The 27,061-nt window shown below is 39.6% G+C and overlaps 1 protein-coding gene across 2 annotated transcripts in view; it reads right to left on the reverse strand.

The window, feature by feature from the left end:
- gpc6b (glypican 6b) overlaps nucleotides 1-27,061 on the reverse strand; it is a 104,096-nt gene that overhangs the window by 50,809 nt on the left and 26,226 nt on the right. For both annotated transcript variants that reach the window (XM_089002293.1, XM_089002291.1), the window contains exons 2-4: nucleotides 21,391-21,549; nucleotides 15,031-15,422; nucleotides 9,717-9,882 (exon numbers count right to left, since the gene is read on the reverse strand). In XM_089002293.1, coding sequence (XP_088858419.1) covers nucleotides 9,717-9,882; nucleotides 15,031-15,422; nucleotides 21,391-21,549 — 717 coding nt within the window. The remainder of the gene's footprint in view (nucleotides 1-9,716; nucleotides 9,883-15,030; nucleotides 15,423-21,390; nucleotides 21,550-27,061) is intronic.

Here is a 27,061-nt window from a genome sequence, read left to right on the forward strand (position 1 = left end):
CTGTTCAAAATACAATGCAAACCATACATATTGGTGTATACAGCGCTTTAACAACAGCTGAAGCTGGTACAAAGTTCTAACATGGAAAAATAGGAAATGCTGCCCCTTGTGGAAGGGAAAAACATTGCCTGAGGCCATGACCAGCGCTTTATCATTTCATTCCTAAATTACATTTTTTCTGGAGTAACAGAGGTGAAAGTGGGGGCAGCTTTACAAAAGGCAAATGCTGACACCTTGTGGAAGGGAAGAACAATTCCAGCTGTCTGACCAGTGCTTTATTGGCACCCTTCGCCAGAAAAACCAAAACCCAAACAAATTCGGGAATGGCGCTCCTCGTCATATTTTCAATTGCCGAATAAATTCGGGAATGGTAATGAATGAGTTAAGGTTCAAGCGGTGGGCGTACGTATTAAATACGGATACAATCAGAAAAACTCTTAGTGCAGGCAAACAGTTGTTATACATAATGAGCATGCAGTTGCAGTGAATTATCATTAATTCGATAGATCACATAAATCATGTACTCCCACCACCACTCAGAATTTTGCTGGAACCTTAAGAAATTATAATAAGCCCGTGAATGCATTTACGGTACACTTTGGGATTAAATAGAGTTGAAACAAACTAGAAAGCAAGGAGGGAGCTGTGGGCAAATTGCCTTCATCTACTTTGAATTACACTTATGGCCAGCACAGCAGCAACGCAGGTCGTCCGCTCCGCAACAAATGAAATGCAAATGGTGGAACTGATGAAACACTTGAGTTTCAAGCAGGACTGTATAGCTTCGATTCACAACCAAAATCTAGGGTGATAATAAAAAGATAAGTGCAAAAGTGATATATATGTAACAAGCTTTCCGTTATACAAAACATTGTCAAGCACTTGCAAATAAAAATAATTCACAGAGGATATGAGTGTCAGAAGTTAACTTTAGTCTTGCAACCACTGTAAAACATGCAGTAAAGTAACATTAATGATGCACAAAGTGACTAGCTAATAAACTTGCTGTTATTGGCTATAATAGCATCTAATGTTTGTAACCAATACCTCCGCCGACCGCTTTTTTGGCCTCCTAATCATTGCTCTCTTGAGCTTCCTCCGTTTCTTCATTTCTCTGTTCTTTGTCTTACCAAAATGCCACCAAAAATACATAAATAACAAATTAAAACTACATAAAAATAATGACAAAGAAAAACTCACCTCATGTCATCATTTTATACTCCTGAACTGAGATGAGCCCTTGAGAAATTGATGAGTCACTTATGCTGATGTTTTAAAACCATTTATTTGATTTGACAGCCACACATTTGTGACAATTTCAGTTGAATTTAGTATTTTGTGTTTTTCTCTTTTAATGAACCATATATGGCTTTGTACAAATGTAACTCAGCTGCGCATATGTCATGGTTAACTGAAAGATTACATCAAAGCCAAAAAGCTCATCAGAAATGCTCTATTTTTTAAAGGTACATATTTCTCACCATTTTTTATGTTGCCTGTTTTAATTCAGACAGTGCTGGTCCAGTTCCACTTCCTCCTCATTGTCAGTTTCAAATGTGTGAATGGTTTCAAATGAGAATTAATACTATACTATTATTATACTATTTATGATTAATTAATGACCAGTCCAGAGGGAAGTTTGCCAATGGTCAGTTGAAGTCAGTTTGAACTCATTCTGAAAGATCACACCGCAATGAAGGATTTCCATGCCTGTTGTAGTATTACACAACCCAACGCACTTATTATTGTTCTTACCTGCATTCTGTAGTTTTACAAAAACAGTTCTAAGTTTTAAGTTGCATGAACGGCCACTAAAGAGGCCTCGGTGGAAAGGGTTTTTTTGTGCTATTGTTGAAACCCAGAGCGTCTTTTAAGGCTTCAGGAACAAAAGACGCGCAGTCTGCTAAGTACAAGTCTTTGACTCTGCCAATTGACTTATTTCAAGCTGTTCAATTCACTTCTGTATGGCGATATTGAGAAGCGCAATGTTTCTCCATAACTTGCTTTAAGAACTGTTTGGTGAATTACTTTCTTTTTTGTTCCAGTTAATCACATTCTGTACATGCAACCTAAGGCCTTCACAATACAGTTGCAAACGTACAATATCAGACATAATGACCGTGATTTAGCTTTATTCCCGCTTCAGTTTCCCACGCATTTTCCCCTGTCATTTTCTTTCTTATCAGCTGAAAGTGGGAGTCTGCTTAATCTATTTGAAATATTAATAACTTGCAATTACATTTTCACCTTCGCTCGTTTACTAATGCTGATAATTGAATCCTATTCAAAGCTGCTGGGTACGAGGGTCAGCAAGCGTGGTTGGATCTTGGAGGTGTACACCAGCAGCAAAGTTTAACCCCTGCCTCAGAACATATTCTTAAATATTAACGCTTTGAGCGCAAACCTCAGTAAAAAGAAAACAATCAGTAAAAATATACCGATAGCTGCAGGTATTGCTGGTAAAATATGGCATGGAACACTGTTAACAAAAACTCCCGTTTAAAAGGGGCATTTGTAAAAATGGAAATGGCCATCATCACCAGTAATTATCTTGGGCTACGATATTACCTTTGAAAAAAATAAAGAAATGCCTATCAGTTCCAGCCAACTCCCCAAAGCAAGTATAAAGTGCTGATCAAAAATACCAAACAAAGAGTAGTTTCACGACTCAATAAGCTGCAGTAATAGTGGTTTTGCTTTGGCAACATATAGAGAATATCTTTAAGTATTGTTGTCATCCGTCAACTTGTGTTGCTCCACAATTTGCGTTGAAGTATTTCTTGCTTAAAAAGTGACATGACGGCAACACGGATGATATTCATTCTCCCATCTATGCGTTTTGCATTGATTCATTAACATTGAGTGAAAGAGACCATTGAGACAAAGACATGTCTCTTTTTTGAAAGAATCAATTAGTAATTCCAGTTTTTTTTTGTATTTAGTGTGACTCACAAAACAAAACAAGAAATCGGTTGCATCTATGTCAGGTCTCCCAAGGCTCTACTGTACTGTAGCATTAAATAAAGATGAGTGGAGCAGCTGGAGCTCTGGTGCAGCCGTCACAACCTGGAGCTGAACACGCTCAAGACAGTTGAGATGATCGTGGACTTCAGGAAACATCCATCACCATAGCTACCCCTCACACTATCCAACTGCCTGGTGTCAACCGTTGAGACCTTCAAGTTCCTGGGAATCACAGTCTCCCAGGACATGAAGTGGGAGGTCAACACCAACTCTATCCTGAAAAAGGCCCAACAGAGAATGTACTTCCTGAGGCTGCTAAAGAAGCATGGCCTGCCACAGGAGGTGCTGCAACATTTCTACACGGCTGTCATCGAATCCATCCTGTGTTCTTCCATCACCGTTTGGTTCGGGGCCGCCACAAAAATGGACAAAATCCGACTTCAACGGACAGTTAGGACGGCGGAAAAAATCATTGGCACCGCCCTACCCACTCTCGAGGACTTGCACACTGCAAGAATCCAAACTAGGGCGCGGAAAATCCTACTGGACCCTCCGCACCCTGCCCACCACCTTTTCCAGCTACTCCCCTCAGGCAGGCGCTACCGATCCATGCGCACCAAATCCAGCAGACATTTAAACAGCTTCTTCCCCCAAGCCATTAACTCTTTGAACTCTTTCAACAGTAGCCAAAATGGAACTGTATAGTGCCACTTAGCAGGTTTTTTTTGACAACGATACTAGTGCAGCGTGTTCTACCGGAAACAAATTCCTTGTGTGTTCTACATACTTGGCAATAAAGATGATTCTGATTCTGATGACCCAAACTTGAGACAGAGAATCATAATTGTATGGCTTATTTCAATGACTGAATCAACTCAATCTTAATAATGTTGTTAAAATTGATTGATACTATAACAGACAATAGTTCACATTTACCTGAGTGGGAAATCAAGCCTATGATTACGACGCAAAAGTCAGTCACTTGTGCGACTACAGTAAAGGGTAAAACTAGTCCAAATGTACTCCCCAAAATTGCCTTATAACTATGATAAAGTTTTATACTCACACTTTGATTTTGGAATTCAGATCACTGGGGTGTTTTAAAACAGTATGTTCGCCCAATAATACATAAACTAAAACTGAATTATTCAATAGCAATTTGAACTATTATATTTCACTCAGGTACAGATTTAAAAACAGACAGCTGTGGCTCCAGACTGGTCTAATTAACATAATTAAATTGAAATCCCACTCACATTAAAACATGAATATTCTGCTTTTGCAAAGCACACTTCCAATAGAAACATAAATATGATATTACAGTTATTGGCAGCGCGGAGCAGGGGGTTCCAGAAGAACGACACCACGTTGTTTAATAAGCATCTGTTATCATAATTAACACACAAAGCAATCGTCGTCTTGCAGGAACAGACAAGTTCGCCTCGGATGCTTTGCCGTCTGGGGGGAAAAAACGGATTAACGAGGGGCGGACTCAGCAGAACCCGTTTAATCTGTTGTGTGATTCATTGGACTGTGATTTATTCATTGTAACAAGGGAAGAAACAAACAGATTAAATGACTTTTGAAACAAAATGTGCAAAAATACAAACAAACAAATAAATTAAGTAGACATCCATCATGTTTGCTGGTGCGATCACACAGAACATGTACATGAATGCACTTTGTAATTCCATTGTCCCAGATGACGGACTGTTCAAAACCATCACGAAACCTCAGTTCAGATCGGTATTTGTTTTCTGACACTAATTGCTAAGAAACTGCAAGATTTGTATATCCCAATATACTCTGTATATATTGATGAGAAGGTTTCTTCAGCCGTCATCTGTACTTTTTTGAAGGTGTCGGACGTTTCTCATGCCATGTCTGGACATTAGGGATATATAAATAGGGCCGATACGACCAGTAAGACTTTAGTTCGCTGACGAAGCCTCTTGGATAGGAGGCGAAACGTCCGACACCTTCAAAAAAGTACAGATGACGGCTGAAGAAACATTCTCATCGATGGACCACTCCTGTATGACTGAGAGCTTACACAGACATCTGTATAATTTGTGAGGATAAGTCTGTATGCTTAATAATGATTTGATGATGGACACAATTTGACCCTGGATCATAAATACACTGTATTCTATTTTATTTCCATAATTCCCCTTTGGCCAACCAGCATCCTTGCACAGATTCTTGTTTAATCGTAAAGTCCCAATAAATAAGCATTTACATGTGATGAATCCTTGGAATTTGTCGTCAACGTGAATTGTTTTGGATCATCTAATTATTCTCTTGCTTTTGTTCATTGAAAACAAATGGGTGACCGATGACTTTGATTTCGTTTTCATACAATATCTATGAATAATTGCAGGGCTTGTCAGATCGTGCAAGGAGGTGATTAAGATACACCATTGTCATGTGTATTATGGATACATTTGCAAATTTATTTTTTTATTTTTTATTTTCAATTATGTCAAATAATTGCAGAATATACTGAATGTATAACTGGTATGCAGACAGAAGCAGGCCATCAATAAGAACATAGAGATGGTGCAACTGCCAATAACACCCTCAGCCCACAATCACACACATACACACACACATCCACACCATCCAATAAATGTTGAGGTCTTTTTAATGCGGAGTGCTGTATTTTATTTGAAGCAAGAGATTGTTGTCTGCTTGGTAAAAAAATAAAAAAAAGCCATCATTGGGTGAAGCGTCTGACTTTAAAGGCTTTCCCATTCCTTGCCTAGATTATTTTTCACCTTCTCCAATAGCTTGTCATCTGAGCTCATTGGAGCAGAGATATGATGTTGGTGTGAACGACGCACCATCAAGGTCGATTATTTTCACTAACACTGTGCAGCACCCCATACAGCCCAAAGCCTCAGAGATCGGGCATGTAAACTCGTTTTTGGATATTATGGCTTCATTGAAACAAATTATACACATAATTCCGCCTGTCCATATTCAGAAGAACTTTTATGGCAAGACCTTAAACTCATGCAAAGATCCTTCCCATTAAAATTAGCTTGAAATGTCACAGGCAAAACTCATAAAAGCGCTGTGTCATTGACCGCAAGGAGGCCTGATGAAGACAGACTGAAAGCTGCTCCTGCATTAATGAGGCACAATGCAAAAGTGAATATCACCCAGTAAAACACAAATATTGCCTGTTGCCAAGGCAGATTTTATACAAAATGAATAAAATGGACATTCATTTGTGTGCTCCTGTGAGTTAAGCATAAAAAACATAACTAATAACGATAATGCCCACGTGTGAATGTTAGCTTGCCAGTCAATTGTTTTTATTTATATATTTATTTCTTTATAGTATGTATTTATTTTTCCCAAAAAGAAGTAATGCTATTTGAAAGAGATGTTTACACTTGTTTGGATTGGATGGTGCAGTTGGAAATTAATTGGGATGGTGTATATTTGAAGAACTCGAGGAAAATAATAATTCCAAGCAATGTGTATTTGGGCATTTCGGTTCTGTCAAATTCACTTTCGTGAAAGTTTCTATGATACTAATCCAGAACATATGCAAACAACTTCGGCATTCAACAAAATGGGTGAAAACATCTTATCATATCTTTGGGGAGTAAGACAAATAACCCGTTAATTGTATAGAATGGCTTTTGTTTTATACGTCATTAAGAAGCTCTGGCAGTGACAATATGTCATGTTTAGGCTTCATTTGTAAATACGTACAGTAAACTGTAAATTGTGATGTGTTGTCATATGCAAAATGCGAGTGCACACGTTTGCCATTTTTGTATTTTTGAGAATAATATACAGTTATTTGTCTCACTCCAGCGCCTTCCTGCCCAGCCTGAGAAGGCATTTTCCTCCAAGGACCACTTGACCCACTGCCACCTTTCCCTTTGCTATCCTTAACACATCTGTACCTCTATCCATTTTCTGATGATTTCATGAACACATATTTCATAACATTTGTAGAGATGATGATTTGTTTAACAGTTGTCCTGAGACATCAGCCATAAATAAACAAAACATCTTTAGTTTCACTTAAAACAGTTTTTCTACTCAGTGTTGTGTCATTGTCACATATTTAAATAAAAAGTGCAATGTTCTACCAAATGGCAATAGCAGGATACTATTGTAGAAGTCAAATCAATATCTATTGTATTGAATTGTACTGTATTGTCAAATAGCATTTTTTGGTATGTGTTGGGAGATGGAAGAGCATTGCTAACAAGGCGATATTAGAGCAGACCAGGTGTCATTGCGTATTTGCGGTAGTTTCAGGCTATGAGAACTTTTGGAATGGTGATTATCAAGCCAAGGCTACATTTACTTTTATTGATATTTTCTCCATTCTGCTGTATCAAGCCTGTTTTATGCAAGGCCTATCGAAAAACCCACATTTAACATTTAAATAAGATAGACGTGATCAGGGTTGAGAAGGTGGACCAGAACCACAAATAAAAAAGGATGAACCATTCCTATTATGTTGCTTTGCTGTTCACTTCTCAGTCAGTAGTGAATAGCCAAAATATTTATTTCCGGGCCAGTGGAGAGCCAGGCTGAAACACTTGCATACACATGATTTAAAGGTAAGAGCAAAATAAAGGAGTAAAAATAATCTCACCGTGGAAGCACACTGATGAATGATAGCCAGATAGAACATGCATACTTTGATTTTTTGTCCTCTAAAACGACCCAAGGTTACCCCAGACAGCAACCTGGCAACATGGGACTTCAAGGAAGGAGCTTCTACTCCGGGATGGTATTTCAATGTTTATTTGCCACAGGCTGTCAGCGCAGTCACCCTTTTTAATGTTGCACCTTGACACAATGTGCTACCTGCTATAGTCATATGCGCCAGCCAAGGCTTTTCATGTAATATGAAATTAATATATAAATGTTACATTAATGTTTACGGTCTTTGTCTCACCAACAGAACATGTTCCCAGTGCGCAAGTTGACATGCTGCTCCCCCGCCCGGTTACAAAACCCCATTAGGCTTGACGGGAGAGAAGAATCCGGTCAGGAAAATCGTGTGCAATGAGGGAAAGTCAGGGAGGGGGTAAAAAAAAGATAACTTCTCATTTGAGGAGAAGCCGGTGTTGTCAAAACATAAAGCAAAGCTCTCCTCCAAGTCAAGTACACACTACAAAAACTGTCAAATTGACAAGACAAGCATTGCGGTATCGACGATCTGTTCTGGTCACGGTTTGCAAGGTGGTGATGGCGGTTGTGGATCCCAAAAAGCAGGCAGGAGGGAGCAGCAGGTTGTATTTGAAAAATTGTATTAAAATAAAGTCAACAAGAACAAAATCTAAACAAAGAAAAGCAAGAGTAATAGTCTGCCAAGATGAAACAAACTTTACAGGGTGTAGAAAACACATGCACAGCATACAAAGCATTCACAATGCACTGCATAATGCAATGACCCGACACCAAATGGGTGTGCCGGGAGTCCTTTTGACTGCCACCGATTGGAACGACCGACACCTGCGCGGCTGCAGGCAGGGCCGACAGCGCTACCCATTGGTCGCCAATCAGAACGTAGCAGTCTGCCACTGATCAGGACGACCAGCACCTATGCCCGGTGCAGGCGGGGCCGACAGCGCCACCCATTGGTCGCCAACCAGATCATGACAGTTCGCATCCATGTTAAGTTACTATTATAAGCTTCACAAGTTACTACAACAATGTTGATTCAAATTATTGAAGTGGTAAGATGGAGAAATGCAAGGTCTAGATGGATCATTAGTTTTCATGTGAGTCACTTAAAATATTTTTTTTGTTTTATCTAAACATGACCAAATCATCCTATTTATCTTTTCATTAAAAAAAAAGCTTGTTCTCCTGAATTTAAAATATTTAATATGTTAAATGGGGGTGACAAAACATTGTAATGACTTGTTTTGATAATGAAATGTTCAAAATGATTAATAATCAATGATCTAAAACACAGGTGTCAAAGTCATGGCCAGGGGGCCAAATCTGGAACGCCACATCATTTTATTCGGCTGGTGAAAGCAAACCAAGCATGTCAAGTGCCATGATTCTTCAAATTGTCGTATGGAAACCACAATAAAAGTAATTATTCTTGACTTCAAATTTGAAAACTAGTTATTCATTAATTGTTTGTGCGTTCTGTATGTAATATCTGGAGGAGATTAAGCATTCAAATGTATTATAATGTCGCCCGTGGGAAAAACATTAGTTTGACACCGCATGTCTACAATGTCTACAGCTATATAAGATGTCGATGAATTATTGTTAAAATGTAAATAAAAAAGCAATAAATAACTAGATTTTTTTATAACTAAAAATTATATTACCAGTAATGCTGTCGTAGACGGCATTTTTCTGAACGTTTACCCTGAAATGTCAATTAAGAACTTTCATGTGAAGTGAGCAGAATTGCTTCACCCAAAATAATGAATACAATTTAGTGTAAAATGAACAAATTTCCATTTTCCCTCTGCTAAACTAGAACTGCCAAATTGCGAGACAAATCAAAATTGATAATATTAAATTCAACTAGTTGTCAGATTTAAAGTGGATATAGGTTCATTTGTTTTCCCTCAGTCTTATTCAGTCTTTTTTTTTTCACACCACAATGTCACCTGCAAAACTTTTTATTTTCGCCTCCATATCCAACTCTATTATATATTATTAGATATCATTATTAGTCATATGCACTGAGCAGCACATGAGGAGAAACAAGTCGAATAGAGCAGTGAGAAATGAAGCACACTGACCAATGTAATGGGTCCACTCGGGGTCCAGGTCGGCTTGATTGGCCAGACAGCCTTTAATGACATTTAGGCAGTAGTTCCTGCAGGGCTTAACGGCCGGCATGCCTTGACAAAAGGGGCAGTACGACATCTTGGTCAGCGCTCGCATGCATGCAGGAGAGCTGCTTACCTGTAAGAGCACACGAAAAGTGGAGCTATGAGTGCCTTGTAAAAGACATAATCATACTTGACAATTACTGGAGCAATGGAATGATATAACTCATTCTTTCCACAAAATAGATCGTTCAGTGTAATACGTCTGTGGAAGCTCTCAGTCGTACAGCAGTGGTCCATCAATGAGAAGGTTTCTTCAGCCGTCATCTGTACATCTTTGAAGGTGTCGGACATTTCACTTCTTATCCAAGAGCCTTCGTCAGCTAACTAAAATTTGCTGGAAGTGTTGGCCCTTTATATATCGCTACTGTACTGTACGGCTGAACAAACATGCATGTGAGAGTCCTGCGCAGTTTGGCATTGTTTCACGTTGCATGCGTTTTGTATTATAAGGGCGACATGATTTTTTCGTGGAGTGACATCAGCTTTGTAGCGAGTGGCTCTGTGAAGAGGACAACACCGTAAAATACATAATACATGGGCCATCATTCTCATATTTTCAGACGATGATTTTCGCATTAAAATGTCAACATGCATTTTGGTGACCATCTATCGCAGCTAGGATAACATCATACAATCAAAATCAATCTCGCTATATTTTGCGAGATCATAAACCTATCTACAAGTAGGAATTGGATTCACAATTTGTCACTGAACATTCAGCAATCTCCCTCGCTACCCATCTTTAAAACCCGTCTCATAACTCACTTCTACTCTTTTGTACTCTTTGGCATTCGACTCAGCATTATTCCGACTTGATCTTGGCTTTCCTCCCTGGTGCTTTCTACTATCTTTGTGACTTCCTGTATATGAAAGTTATCCATGTTAAGTGCTTTGATACAGTTACAGCTGCTGTAAAAGCGCTATATAAATTAATATGCTATATAAATTAATATGCTATATATTGTATTGTATTGTATTGTATTGTATTGCTTGTGGCAAAAAGCAAAAATCAAGATGGGATCAGAAGTGCTCAATGAATGTATGGAGCAAAGTTTGTGCTGCCTTTTTTTTGTAGGGGTGGACTGGGATAGAGGTGCTTTTAAAGGACAAAGATAGATGGGGACTCCTCATCCACAATTCTGGCCCGATGAAACCTTGCTATGCAGTGTTGGAAATATTCCATTGAAGGCTTTGTTGGAGCTGCGGCTTTGTTCAATCAATCTATCACAGATCCGTGTTAGTGCACATGTTAACCGTCACATCAGAATGATAGGATGCGCCCAAGACTTGACAGAAGCAGTGTGAATTCTATCATTGCATCAAGGTGTACCGCATCAATACAAATGCCTGCACATATATTCCCCTCTTCCCCCTCACTTTACTACCTCTTTCCAGCCGAGTGGCGATGGTGCTAGATATAAGAACGCCACTCCGTCTAAGAGTTAAATGTGTGACTCCCGTGGGCCCACTTCTTCACAATAAACAAGAAGATGAGCTCTCTCCTCTCTACTTCCAGCTTGTCATCAGAATCAGAATCAGAATCAGAATCAGAATCATCTTTATTGCCAAGTATGTAGGACACACAAGGAATTTGTTTCCGGTAGAACACGCTGCACTAGTATCGTTGTCAAAAAAACTGCGAAGTGGCACTATACAGTTCCATTTTGGCTACTGTTGAAAGAGTTCAAAGAGTTAATGGCTTGGGGGAAGAAGCTGTTTAAATGTCTGCTGGATTTGGTGCGCATGGATCGGTAGCGCCTGCCTGAGGGGAGTAGCTGGAAAAGGTGGTGGGCAGGGTGCGGAGGGTCCAGTAGGATTTTCCGCGCCCTAGTTTGGATTCTTGCAGTGTGCAAGTCCTCGAGAGTGGGTAGGGCGGTGCCAATGATTTTTTCCGCCGTCCTAACTGTCCGTTGAAGTCGGATTTTGTCCATTTTTGTGGCGGCCCCGAACCAAACGGTGATGGAAGAACACAGGATGGATTCGATGACAGCCGTGTAGAAATGTTGCAGCACCTCCTGTGGCAGGCCATGCTTCTTTAGCAGCCTCAGGAAGTACATTCTCTGTTGGGCCTTTTTCAGGATAGAGTTGGTGTTGACCTCCCACTTCATGTCCTGGGAGACTGTGATTCCCAGGAACTTGAAGGTCTCAACGGTTGACACCAGGCAGTTGGATAGTGTGAGGGGTAGCTGTGGTGATGGATGTTTCCTGAAGTCCACCATCATCTCAACTGTCTTGAGCGTGTTCAGCTCCAGGTTGTGACGGCTGCACCAGAGCTCCAGCTGCTCCACTTGTTGTCGGTACGCAGACTCGTCGCCGTCTTTGATGAGACCGATGACCGTGGTGTCGTCTGCAAACTTTATGAATTTGACAGCTGGGTGCGTTGAGGTGCAGTCGTTCGTGTAGAGAGAGAAGAGCAATGAAGATCTCAGAGATGAATTGGACACCACCGGCATGTGCTCACATACGGCTGTTTCCTGCACATATACGTTCATCTCTTAGAGCATCAACATGTTGAGAAACAGCAGCAGTAGCAGCCTAATTCCGGAACGACCTCAAAGTGGTGTTGGGTGTGCCTTCGGGCTACTAACAGTTCTCAATCACCGACCAACAGCTGGGTCTCCAGGTACCCGCGACGCAGCGGCTTTATTAGCCACGTTGGGACCCAGTTGGATGGGACTCAACAACAACAACAGCAACAACAGCAGCAGCAGCAGCAAATGACCAGGCCACCCATAAAGAGGAAGGGACGGGGGCGAACATAAGAGAAGGTGGCCTTTCACTCTTCTCCATCCTCCTTCATCCTGTGACTCACTCACTGCGAGTGATTGCTATTGAGTGACGCGCGTGTTGCACCTCGGCCCACTTGCTACATTAGTGCTCCGTTAGGTCAAGTCAAGCAACTGACAAGGAGAATGCATGAAGAGGACACTCGACAGTAGACACCACTGAAGCACCGTGGAGCTTCAGGAAAATGTCACACACTTCATCCAGCTTATATGGGGTGTTTTCCTTTGTAGTTGAGTTTTGAGGAATTTTTGCAACGATTATTTGAAGGGGAATAAAAACAAGAAAGACAATGTGTGAGAAGTGATAAATGTTGGGACAATCGTTGAATTGCATGCCCATTCTATACAATATTACGTATTGATTTATATAGCGCACAGCTGAAGCTGGAACAAAGCGCTTAACATGGACAACTATTATATACAGGAAATAAAGCAGTCACAAAGATAGTAAAACTAAGATCAAGTCATTTGCTGAGTCAAATGCCTGTCATGTTCTGATTCGGCAATGCCAAAGAGTACAAGTGAGTTTTACAAAAGTGCAAATTTCCCCATTGTGGGACGATTAACGGCTTTCTGATTGTAATTCTGATCTGTATCGTATACATTATTTAACGACTGTAGCGATTAGACAAAATCACTCAGGCACATTTTTTTTTCCTTTTTGGTGGGGGCTGGATAATAGAGTCATCAAAAACGGACACTTCAACAACTACAAATACATTGCAAATATGTGATGTTGTCACTGCAGGAGTTGAACTCAGCTGTTATTTATAATTGTGAATATGCATATCTGTCAACCTTGCCTAATAGCTGCCCTTATAAATGATTACAATTCCTGTATAAAAGTTGTAGGACGCTGTACATTATTTGAAATGCTAAAAAAAACACAAACACTAGCGGAAATGCAAACAGCTTCCCACACATGCGCACGTTATGCTTTTATCAATCCAACCAGCATTGTCATTGACGACCAACAGTTGAGACAAACTGGATTTGAGCCAAAATTGTCTTTGTAAGCTCGGTTCACAATGAAAAAAAAAATCCCAGTATAGAAGTTGTTTTACGCCATATTTCATTTGAAATGATTAAAAAAAAAGTTGACAGGTGTGAGTATGTGGTTCCTCATGGTTACATCATTGGTTCTTATCACTTTTTGATATGTTTTTATTTTTAAATGCTTGTATCTGAAAACAAGTATTTTGTTTGGGAATTTTCAACTGTGTTAACAAATGTCAACTATGAGTTCAACAGTAAGTCCAAACAACAAATCATTTTCAAAATGTGTTTTTCGTTTCTTTTGAAAGGGGGTTGAAAGAGGTCTCTGTGTACACATCCTTGTAAAGATGCCAATGATTATGGATTATAAATTATCAGAATTGTAACCAGAAAGACCATAAGTGTCTGTAACAATATCTTACTCGTTAGTTTCAGCCGATACAAATCCCCCTTTCAGTTTACAAAGCACTCACGGCTCTAAGTATGCAACTGTATGTTTTACTTTCATGATCACGTCTGTTGCCCAAGGGGGTATCTTCTATGTGCTTTGAGAAAGTCCGCTGAAAGGACACTTAGTTATAAATTATAGAAGACTCTGCCTGCTGATCTTAGATTTTCTTCCGTGTTGTTTTCACATCAGAAGCCATTCGTTTTTGAAAAGCTTTTTGGATGTTTTCATTCAGTTGTAGCTCAAAGAAAATACATATTGGGCTTTAAACCCTAAGTATCAATCACATGTTTAATAATAGTGCTGTAGTTTGCGTGTAGGGGTTAAATTCTAAATCTGTAACATGTTGAGGATGATTGCATGTGACTTGAGTCTTTCACTGAAATATTTTTTCTTGGTTAAAGTCGTAATAACTTCTTTTGGCTGTGTGGTTTCTGGTCACAGTTTTGCCCAACATGTATAACAGGTCCTTCTGAGATTGCTTGAGATATAACATCATCACAAGTGATGGCCCAGAGAAATTAACACAGGAGTTATGTTGGTGAGTTTGGATTGTGACACTTGCTGTAAATTAATCCAAGATTTAGCCCGGTGCCTCTTCCTTTAATTGCACCCTGTATATGATCAAAAGTGCAAACACCCCTGGGGCAGTATGGTATAGAAGCAGGAGAGGCATTAAATCAGTATGTTACATCAAACAGAATATTAAGTACGGACATCTTAATTGGTAGATTCTGTGGGAAACCTTTTGCAAAAACACTGACCACTTCTTGGTGTGTCTTTTCTTTTGATTGTCACATCTGGAAAACAACATCTGCAAAATTTAAGCAACTTGAAGACATACACTAAAAATTATTCCAAGAAGTTGTTTACGGAGAAAAAGCATAGGAAAGCCAACTCGCGAACACAAACAGCAAACATGACCTCAAGCTTGTAAAAATCTGCAGATGATGCGGAAAAAAAAACATTTCTTAGGCTTTCTTTAGTTTACCTTAGAGACTCTCTGAGCCACCTCACGGCCAACGGAGAGTCCTTGAACGAATGTGCGAGCAGCGATGAACGCCCGGGTGACCTGAGCTTTCAGCTTTCTGGGCACGTCGCCGAAAGGCTTGAGCTGATCCGTGTACTTGCTGACGCACTCCAGGTAGTCTTCAGTGATGACATACTGCGAGTTGAGCAGCGTGAACATGCGCTCCAGCAGTCGCGACCAAAAGTCATTGAGCATTTCCTCCAGGTTGATGTTGCCCCCTGTGTAGTAGCGCTTGAGTTCGGCGAAAAGGTTCTCGAAAACCTCGGCGTTCTGCATGTAAGGCTTGCCATACGTCCGCTTGAACATCTCATTCAAGGACCTCTCGGTGTTCTCCAGCAGTTCTAAGAAGAATTCTGCAAAGAAAATTGAGTGAGTAACTGTTGGTGTGAATTTAACCCACTGGACACTTGCTCGGCAAATCTGCCCACCACACACCCACACTTCTTTTTTTTAAGACGATTACTCGCTCAGCCTACCAAAAAATGGTTACCAGGTTATTAGTGTAACGTTGGAAATAATTATCATAATGATCATTTTCTCAAAAGAAGGCACTTTTCTTTGTCAAGTCACTTAATGTCTGTCACACAACATTCATCAAAGAGATTTGGAGGAATGTTGGTGCCATTTGACGGTCATCACTGGACAGCCATGGCGCGATTGTCCTTTTTTTTGCGCCTGTAATGGGCAGCATTTTCGCAGCCCCGCTTTGTTCAGCGAAAAGGTCTGTGCTGTTGGACAGTCCGCGATGAGATGAAAAGGGGCGTCACCGCAGAGTGCCGATGCTAATGTGAAACTATTGTGAAATAGAAGCAAATTTACGTGGGACAGGAGCTGTGAGACAATCTCTTTCGTCAGTGGATACTACAATTTCGTGTTTGCTTTCAACGTGTTTAGCTTGTAGCAGACATGCACATTTCACCATGACGTCCCTGATTGACTGGTGAAAATGACGCTTTGATCCTCTCCTGTTACATTTAGAACGGCTTCATACAAAAAAGAAGGTGCAGAAAGTGCTGAAGATTGAATGACTGTCTTTGTGTTGTCATATTTTTTTTGTTCTTTTGACTAGAAGATGGCGCCGCGAGAGTGGCTGCCTTTGCAGCACCTTCTGTATTTTGTTTTTCTACTTGTTCCTTTCCTTCTCTTTCCGTAACTTTGCTGCTGTGAAATGTAAATTTCTCCACTGCGAGACAAATAAAGGCCAATCCATCTAGCAAATGAGTAGATTACAAATTAAAATCAGCATGTTTTGAAAAAGGTTTGATACCATGCGACTGTTGCAGAGTGACTCTAAAAAAATAGACTGTGAAGCATATTGTGAGGCAGCACAAGCACAATATGTTTATTTGTTCACAATTTTATTTCAAGGCATGTTGCGTTAACTGCCTGCCAACATTGATGTGGACAGTGACAGTCTCCACTCAGCTCACAATGACGTGAAGCAGTAAATGTGAGTAAAAGTGAGTAAAAATGTGAGTAAAACGGTCTGGGCCAAATCTCCAATTGGGAATGTCCTCCTGGCGCTTGCCTAAAGTCAGCTGAATGCCCCCCAGCCCGCCCACCATCCTATTGAGATAGAAGCTTTTTTTCCAGTGAGAACCTCAGCATTGTTTATCACTATCTTTGAAGTTGTGCGAGCAAAAGCTCCACACAAAGCGTCCTTCTGGGAAGCAAGTTTAATGTTTACAGTCGGTATAGTGCAGATGACATCTGTCAAAATTCATTTCAGGTTTATTGTGCAGCGTCAAAACAACAATTCAACTGCAGTTTGCTCTGTTATTAAAGACACAACACAGCTCTGACAGCAATGTCAGTTTGCTTGTAGGGTCGGAAATATTCTTATTATTTTTTTTTGTTGTGTTAAAACTTAGAGGTTTCCAAAATGTTTTCTGATTGGAATTAATCTGCTACATCACCACACATTGATAGATATGCCCTTTATAAAGTCTCCTTCGAGAGGAAAACATCCATGTGTAGATGGGCCTCCAATTCCAGTTTTTAATTCAATCCTAAAAAACATCGACATGAACTATGGTATGGGATTGGGCATGTTTCAGCTCACCACCAACATTTGCAGCTTTGTGGAGAAATGCATGAATTCACAAATGCACTAGCTTAATAAATAATGCAGCATCTAGATTTACAGTTTCCTCTCCAATCGCCTACCAGTGAATCAGCCGCATCCGCTTATGTTGCTTTTGTTCAAACCTGACAAACGCGCTCCATTTCAAAAACTTTGATTCGATGAATTGCACTTAATATCGTAATCAAAACTGGATGGAAGCACAATGGAGTAAAGACGAAATGTCAAAATAGAATCTGCTCCTCTGCTGATAAAATTATGAAGAGTGGCGGTAAATCTCAAGAGGGAACTCTCTGGATGGTCAAAGCAGAAGTCTTCCTTTCCCTGCTTATGAATCGCACTATACCGTACATCGACAGCAGAAGATCACAATATATAAAAATACTTATTTATTAATGCACTTCCATGAATGATTTCCACTGGAGAATATACTTTCCTGGATGGAAGAGGCAGACTTCACTCCAGCTCAGACATTACCAATATGCTGTCATGTTATGATATTTATTTTGTTTTGTTGTTGTTGTTGTTGTTGTTGTTGTTGTGGTTGTTTTAATATTCATTTGAAAAAACAATGTTGACAGGGGTGTATCAAATTGCATTTGTCATCCATTGTTTTACTTGCTGCATAAAATCATCCACTTTCACTTCATTTACCCAGGGATTATTACTCGCAAATGACAACATAATTTCAATGGCATAAGTCATGTCTTCTTGCAACTGAACGCGCCTGGATTACACTCCTAGTCATCTTCTTTTCCTTTCGGCTTTTCCCTTCAAGGGGTCGCCACAGCAAATCAGTGGCCTCCATCTTTAGAGGTTTGATCCGCATGTTTGTTTTGGCCAAGCTTTTACGTCGGATGCCCTTCCTGACACAACCCTCTTTATTTACCCGGGCTTGGGACCGGCACAAGAAGACATATGTCCCTTTGTGGCTACAGTATATCATCTTCAAAAACAGCTGAAGCTGGAACAAAGCACTAACATGGGAAAAAGGCAAAATCTGCCCCCCTGAAACATTGCCAGAGGTCTGACCAGCGCTTTATGGGCACCCACAGCAAGAAAAAACAAAACTCGAACAAATTTGGGAATGGCGCTCCATGTCACACTTTTCAATTCCTGAATAAATGTGTGAGGCAGTCAATAAATTAAAACAATTCTCTATATAAGGCGCACTGGATAATAAGGACCTTGTAATGCGGAAAATACGTTAAATCCATGGCGCAGTATTTTTATGCAGATGATTTTTATTCGTTCAACCACTTGACAAAATAAAATGGGAGTAGCACATCATTTTTTCCCTCAGTGTTGTCACGTCGGCTCGAGGTGTGGCGACAGAACTCGATGGACGACGAAAAAAAGGGAAGGGGTTGGATCCGAAATACACGATGGAGACAATGAGTTCAAGAAAGTTCTTTTACTGAGACACGCAGGGTAAAACAGAAGGTGAAGCAACCGAATAGACGAGCGGGACAGACCTGCGTACTGCTGGGTGACAGGGTAAAAAAAAAAATCACTCCTAGTCATATTCTGAGTAAATTGAGACAATAGGATGGTTTCAGGATTCATATTTTTGGTGACACATTTGTCTGAATCTTTGTCTGAATTATCTGATGTAAAATTGTTGCTTTCGCTCAATAATTTCCTGCGAACCACTGAATTATTTAATGACATGGTACTTGAAGTCTACTGCTTTTCAAGTGCATTCGTGCAGTTTGGACAAGTAAATCTGATTTGGTCTTCCAGTAAAGCATTATCAGATTAACGTTTGAAATGAATGCCATGGGAAATTGTAATTAAAAAGTTAATCGCTATATAAAACCTTTATTTTTTTCCAGTCACCAGTGTCACATGGCTGCAAGAAAAAGGGAAAAAGGGTATTTCTATAAACTCATTTGCTGCCGTTCTTGAATGTATTTGGGAACTGAAAGGTGTGACGTGAAGCACCATTCCCAATTTTGTTTGGGTTTGTTTTTTTCTTGTGGAGAGACCGATAAAGCGCTGGCCAGACCTCTGGTAATGTTTTTCTTTTCACAAGGGGGCAGCATTTCCTTTTTTCCATGTTAGCGCTTTGTTCCAGCTTCAGCTGTGGTTAAAGCGCTATATACACCAATATGTATGTATTTTGGATAGTCAATAAAGTTCTGGTCAGACCTCAGGCAATGTTTTTCCCTCCGACGAGGGGGAAGCATTTTCCCTTTGTACAGCTGCCTCTATATCAAGCTCATATAACTTCCAACGATACAATTTAGGAATTAACTCTTTTTTTCTGATGAAAGAAAATAGCCTTCGGTTCCTTACCCTTCATTGAAAGTTTATGTCGTCCTAAAACTCAATATTCTGTGGGTCTTGCAATTTGAGTGAAAATGACAAAAACCCTCGCATTGGAGTGGACACATTTTTGCACGACTGGCAGTGAATGAGTTAAAAACATCGATTACATGGATAATGACTGCTATAAACACAAGACCAAGTTTTTTTTCAGACATTCCGTCAAACTAATTCTCAGCTCCAATTTGAGGTATCTTTTTAAAGCTATACTTCCTGTTACCAAGGAAACGTCAAGAGCTCCAAAGTCCACGAGGAATTAAAACTTAATAGGCAAAACTTTAATAAGAAATGAAAGTTTTATCTGCTGCAGTCAACCAGGCATACCTTTGAAATCACCTTAAACATAAAAAAAACAGGTGTCGTTTTTTTTTTCTTCTAGACTTTTCACCTCGGTCTGTATGGTAAGAAGAGGACACCCCCCCTCCACCCTTCCAAGGGATTATTATACTGTATTTTACTGAGAGGAGATAACTATTGAGGAGGTAAAAAGGTAAGAGTGTGTCTGTGTTGAGTAATTAACTCCCCCCCACACACACACTCCAACATTCCCCTTCGCCTCATGTGACATCAGCCCAGTGGTCAAGGCAGTCGCAATGGGGGCTTCATCTCACAGCTCGGCCCACATGACCATGAAACAAAGCTTAATGATGTAAAGTTTAGCTCTCGGCTGCTCTTGTCAATCTGCTGAGCAAGAAGCTGTGTTTTGTTTAATCCAATGAGAGGAAGGCGACTCTGCCATCTTGCATACTAACAAGGGATTCTTATTTCCATATGAGGGGCTGAGGCGGCATTGACCCAAGAGCTACAAACAGTTAATCTTTTATCAAATCAACACCGACAGTCTTTTTCATGTTCCATGGAGTTCGTCATTAAGAAAATATATGAGTCATCTCTACCAGACCAAAGGCTATGTGTGTTACTGCACAGAATAATTGGTCCCTATTTTGTGTTATTCGGTGGTTATTTTCAGATACAAGGTAGGTCCAGCGAGACCTTTGTGACAGGTGCACTGTATGACCCAATTATTTATTTTGCAGTTTTTTTTCAACGAGATGTTGATATCTTAGCCACTATCATTGCTTCTCTGTCTTACTGTAGGTCATGAATTCCTCTTCGTTGCTTCAACATAAATATACTTAGACAGGTGTATCTTATGTGCTTCCATGGAAGCAATGATATGTGAGTCACACTGTGTTGACACAAGACTATAAGCAAATACTACGGACGTAACAGTCAGCATTGAGTGATTTTTGAAATGGATGGAAGTACAGTATCAGAAACTGTTCTTTGCCAACAGCAGTGGTGTCATGTAGCATTGTCACAAAAAAAAACATTATGTAGAATCACCAACATTCCAGAGCCCCAATGCTATCATGTCAAAGCTAAAATCTACCTAATTTGTTGGATGCAGATTATCCTCAGTTAGTTACTGATATCAAACACATGCAGCGGAACTTTGTTCACAAAATCCATATATATTTCTGTTTAAGAATCAACATTTTTGTGAACCAAAGCACTTTTTCCTATTAGAGTCAATGGAAATAGAATTAATCAAATCCAGCCTCAGAACCACGTACATGCCAAAAAACTGTTTTTTTGCTGCACATTTTCATATACAGTACATTTTATTAACTCAGTTACTGCTATTCACAAATTTACTCTGGAATTGAAAATATGACGTAGAGCGCCATTCCTGAATTAGTTCAAGTTGTCACATGTCCGGCAGTGAATGAGTTAAAATTAATCAAAAAGTTGTAGTCCATACGTTTGGTATTGTTCTGTGCATGAAATTCTATCAAATTGCACGATTGAGAAAAACTTGCAAATATAGAAGCAGGAATTGCAATAGCATCAGAGTTCAAAACGCTGGATACCAAAATAAACCTTTCAAAAATTAACAGATGACTTACCATCAAATTTCTGATGTCTGGATACGAACATACTCCTCATAGTGTGACTCATTTCGTCAACCAGATCGACAAATTCCTGTTTGCTCCGCTGGCCGAAGGCATCCTCCATTTCTTGGCTACAACATGTGTTGCCTTGTGGGCACACTCGCAGATGTTCGCCTGTGAAATTAAACGGAAAAAAAAAATGGTTTGAGCAAATATATCGATCGCCAAGCACCATCAATATTCTTTAAATGGGCATTTGTATCTTATATGATGAAAATTAGCACTCTAGCATAAACATTCAAATCACACCAAATGACCAAATGGCTTTAATTCGATTTTTGTTCAATTTTATTCCTGTTGTTTTTTTTTTATCAGCAAACTCCATGAATCACTTTTGGGATTTGCCTAACCGCACCCTGTGATTGGCTGCTCAGCATTCCAGGGTTTATGCTACTTTATGCCAACAGTCATTTTGGATCGTCCCCAGATCATTTCATGAGGACACCACAAAATAAATGGATTGATGAATTTAGAGATGAATACTGTATACTAATATTTTGTGTCTATTTGCCAAACAAAAAGTGATTGAATTGGCAAATACCGTTTAATGGGCCGGCGATTGGCTGGCACCCAGATTAGGATGTACCTCTCCTTCTGCTCAAAGCCGGCTGGGATTGGCTTCAGCACGCCCGCAAACCTTGTCAGGCGGCTCGGATATTGAAGGCATGAAATGTTTAATGGGACACCATATATTTTTATGGTTAAATGTGAAGCCTATAATTAACTATAAGTCCCACCACTACAAAAACATCAGAACTTCTGTAATGGCCAAATTTTCCCATGGCTGTCGTGTTTCCTGAAAGTTCTTTCACTAAATGACGACAGAGCTTTACAGTGGCATTCTTGGCATGTGACATAAAAAAATCCTGGAAAACCATTTCTCTCTTGCAAATTTGTTTCAGGAATAATTGGCATGATGGCACAACACAATATATGACACCATAGCCAAACTAAAATATATTCAGGGAAACCTGAAGAATGAAGGCATGCATCAAAATAATTTCCAAAGAAGGCAAAGTTGCCTAACTGGCACTTTATATTTAATGTGAAAGTCTGCACATCTTGCACTTTACCATCCCAAGGGCTGAGAATGTATTGCATTGTTGACAACACCAGTGAAAGTTAAGTTAAAGATAAATCACTGGGAGAGAAGGGGCTATACCCCTTTAGAAGATTCGGCTGCACATTACATAATTAATGCCATTTGGGAGAAGTTAATGATGCACCGTCATTCTCTCCCCCCCAGCAGTGATTCAGAAAGAGCTCCAAAAATGTTTAGTCTGACTTTAAACTTGACAAATATATTCACTGCTTACATAATCTATTTCTGTATTCGAAAGTCTTCATTGGCCAATCTCTTTCACACACCTTCAAATCCAATTTTAACACGTTCATGATTATGTTGTTTGTGCTCCTCCAACAGTCAGTGACTATTGTCTGGCATCCATCTATTTTTCAATACCGTTATTCCGGGTCAAGTCATCCCTTGTGCTGGCCGCCTAGGCAAACGAGGAACCACTTGAACTCGCAATGAAGAAATTACAAAATATTCCAAACAGTTAAGATTCATTGACAGATTTGGTTGACCTCCAGACGTACTCCAAGTATTATTTTGTTCGCATCAAATTTCTCAACATCTGTGCTCACAGCACCCACGCAGAGAATTAATCATTAGCACGTTGCCCTCACAGCGCGGAGGCCATTCCTTCCACATTCCGAAAACATTCAGAATGGGTTTACAGAAAACAAAATTATGAAAATTGTTATTCGTCTTCATTGAGAGGGTTACTAAACTAACATTTAATCGCATTATTATAAATGACTAATAACTAATAATATTCCGCGTTTTTCTCCCATCCATCTGGTCTGTGTGAACTGGACCCGACACTGATTGGTTGGGAAGAATTTCCTACTTCACAGGCAGACCGGTTGGCCTTTGAGAAAGGGAATTGTGGAAAGCCGAGATCAAATGCCTTTTGTAGGCAAATTGGCACTTCAGATGTCCAATATTGCACCTGCATTTAATTGCCTGCCCTTTTCAGATATAATCCAAGGGAGCAAGACGTTGAAATTGTGTGTTCAAGCTGCCGTTGTGCATGTTTTGGTGCATTCAAATAATAAGTTATGTAGCAGTTGTCACAATAACATTTTGATTTTGATATCTGCATGAAATGCTTCGATACCAGTGCTGAAATGATACCATGATTAAAAAAAGTCAGTTACAAAGATTTAAATGCAAAGTACAATTTTTTTGCCAATAAAGTGATCATTTTTGCTGGCCTACAATTCACGGTACAAGACTGCTACCATTACAAAGTGCAACACAATGGCAGAGGTAAACTATCCAATGGAAAGTAGCTCGGTATAAGGCAGTCACGGTAGCATTCCATCTCAACACCAATACTGAAGTAAATGTAGTCTGTTCTATTAAACCCATTGAGACAAGAAGTATAATTTCTTCAAACTTAGGTACCTGCCGCTGATATGTGGTGACGTAAGCAGCAATCACTGCACTAAATGTGACTAATGGCTGTCAAAAGGACTAGTGCACGAAGCAGCACTTAGTTTCTTTCCAAGTGCTCTCAACAGAGATTCTGAAAGGCCAATTTTCTCAAGAGTTTTTCTCTCTTTTCATTTTTAGATGTACTTTGTTGCATATATTAAATGAGAACTTCCAACTCATTTGGGTTGTCTTCTCAATATATACTGCCGCATCACACCTAACGTCCCCAGCCTTTCCAGTACAGAAAATTGCACCTTAGGGTTGGACTTTAGACACACGGCAAGTATTTGGTCTAGAATCAAAGTAGCTCAAGAGATATCATATGTAGTCTTGGAACTGTGGATGCAGCGTCAATTTAAATTTGCTTTTCCATGTTTCATACACTTCATACAGCAAGCGTATGTCGGATGTGTGAGATCTTAGTGGTGCATCTTGACTCTGTGAACCAAATAGCAACTGCAACCTTTTCATTAGTGATATCAAGTAGAGAGTCAGAAAAGGAAAGCAGCCTCGTGACATAACATCACTTCATTGTGCTCTTGGAGGCTTCAATATTATTAAGCTCGTCATATATCAACATAGTGCATATGGGGAAGGGGCTTTCGAGGGACACGACACTCAGAGGACCGTACTCTGCCCTTCCAATCAAGGTTGAAATACCTCTGTGGCCTCACCGATCATCTGTCTGTCCACCAACGGATCATACAGCAAGGATGGAGGAGTGAAGACCTTATTTTCCAATGTCTCCAAACCCCCACCCAAAAAAACCCTCTTGAATATCGTGTACATGTTTTCAATGGTTATTGCCTACAAATTGGTTATTGCCCACAAATTGGTTATTGCCTACAAAAGGGAAATCAACAATGATCACATGTATTCTTAGCTTAGTTGAAAACATTGCTTATGTCACACACACATTTTTTTTTTAATCACAGCAATCCACTGAGAGCAGTCGTTTGCTCCTTCACTCGGAACAATGAGAGCGGACGTTACCAACTATCATTTTCTGAATTCAGTCCTAAATCCCAATCTTTCATGGGTTAATATGTGATGTTACCAAGCAACTAAGTAACCATAAAATAAAAGCCTCTGGGTGGTGTAGTGTAAAAAGGACAAGCCACATCAAACATTTAATTTAACTTTGGACTCTAATGGGTAGGCTGTTGTCATTCACAGCATCATGGAGGACTATCTCGGGAGTTATTTAGTTCTTAGCAACTGGAACATGTGTGCTTTCAAAGGCCGGGTTAAATGGCAATTGAGAACTGAAAAAAAGGAGATGCCCATACCATACTACCAGTACATCCCTATATACCAGGGGTCGGGAACCTATGGCGCGCGAGCCATGCATGGCTCTTTTGATGATTGCATCTGCCTCGCCGATAAAACTAAATACATATTCTCGCTGTTCATTTCCTGTTTGGGCGGTAGTTGGCGGAAACCGCAATTTTGATTGGATGATACTGACCTAGGCTGGCTGAAAGAGCAATTTTGATTGGAGCCAGCCAAAATGGAACTGTATAGTGCCACTTAGCAGTTTTTTTGACAACGATACTAGTGCAGCGTGTTCTACCGGAAACAAATTCCTTGTGTGTTCTACATACTTGGCAATAAAGATGATTCTGATTCTGATTCTGATGATGATACTGACCTAAGTGGACGTTGATGTTAAAACAGGTAAACACCCCCTTTTAAATAAGCCTGACAAGTAAAAAAATGGCGAGAATTGTACACTTCAGGTTGAATGAACCGAAGGATTTGCCTTTGTGGAGAGAAGTTCTGCCGTGATTCTAATTTGCAATGAAACAATACCATCGATGAAACAGTCGAATGTCAGTGGCACTTTGACAAGCCCCATGCTAACGTTAGCATCAATATACTTCTGTGAGAGACAGCAGAAAGCAAGCGTGAAAGCTAATGAGCAGTGTGCAGGCTAGCTAGCAGTAACTTCTTCAATGGACCCGGCAAATTGACTTTCATACCGATCATTTGGCTGGATTTTTTTTACCAATCATGAGAAACGGAAAACTATATAAAGCGGAACAGAAAGCTATATTAATGGTGAGTATTATCACAAAGTTATTTGAAATACATTCTGACATTTTGTTGAAATCACGTGTGTGTGTGTTTGTGTCTGTATGTGTGTGACTCTCACTGAAAAATATTACTAAATATTTTTGGCTCTCTTTGTCAAAAAGGTTCCCGACCTCAGCTATATCTGGTAATTCCAGATTATCCTTGGGAAACTCACATCCATGACATCACCTATGCAGTATTATATATTACAGCATGGTTAAGAAGTGACTGAATTATATAACCGATTATGTGTTTTTCAGGTGACAATATTTTTTCTCGTATCACCCATGCTAAGGGAATCACATGATAGCAAAGGGTTGTGAAACAATCACTTTGGTAATTTTGTTCAATTTGTGTGCGAATGTTTTGTAGATTTTTTTTACGCTTAATAGTTTATCGAATGCTAATTTTTGTTTCTTTTCAATGTCAATTTATAGATTTGTTAGTTTTATTGATTCATTTCACAAGTAAAGGTGAGTTCAGTTCATTCGTTAATTTTATTAGTTTCACTTATTTGCTAGCTGTGATAGTTAGTGCAGTTCATTTGTTACTGGTAGAATCACTTGTTTGTTTCGCTTTGTTGGTTTTTGGTACCGTATTTTCCAGTGCATAAGTTGCACCCAAAAGCCTTCATTTTATTTAAAAAATGACCTTGCGCCTTACACACACAGGTGCACCTTACTGTTTATGTGAAGTAATATTGAGCCACATATATTTCGAAAGCATTTTTCATTTATTGAAGGTGCACTTTATAGTCCAGTGCACCTTATACAGTAAATGGAAAAAATCTGAAAAAAACACCATTCACTGGGCGTGTGCCTGATGCTCCGGTGTGCCTTATACACAGGAAAATATGGTACGTTTCTTGTACTGAGCATGTTTTTTTAAATTTCTTCCAGTTTACTATTTTGGCTACTTTGTCTTGTTAGTTTCTTAGTTTTGCCTGTTGGATTCATGTTGTATTTGCATTAATGGTTCTGTTTTTAATAATCCTTATATTTTTTATTTTTTATTTGCAGCCATTCATTGTGCTCATTCTTTTAATTA

This window comes from Hippocampus bargibanti, linkage group LG08 (genome assembly GCF_051943395.1).
Source record: "Hippocampus bargibanti isolate YZ-2025 linkage group LG08, ASM5194339v1, whole genome shotgun sequence".
NCBI lineage: Eukaryota > Metazoa > Chordata > Actinopteri > Syngnathiformes > Syngnathidae > Hippocampus > Hippocampus bargibanti.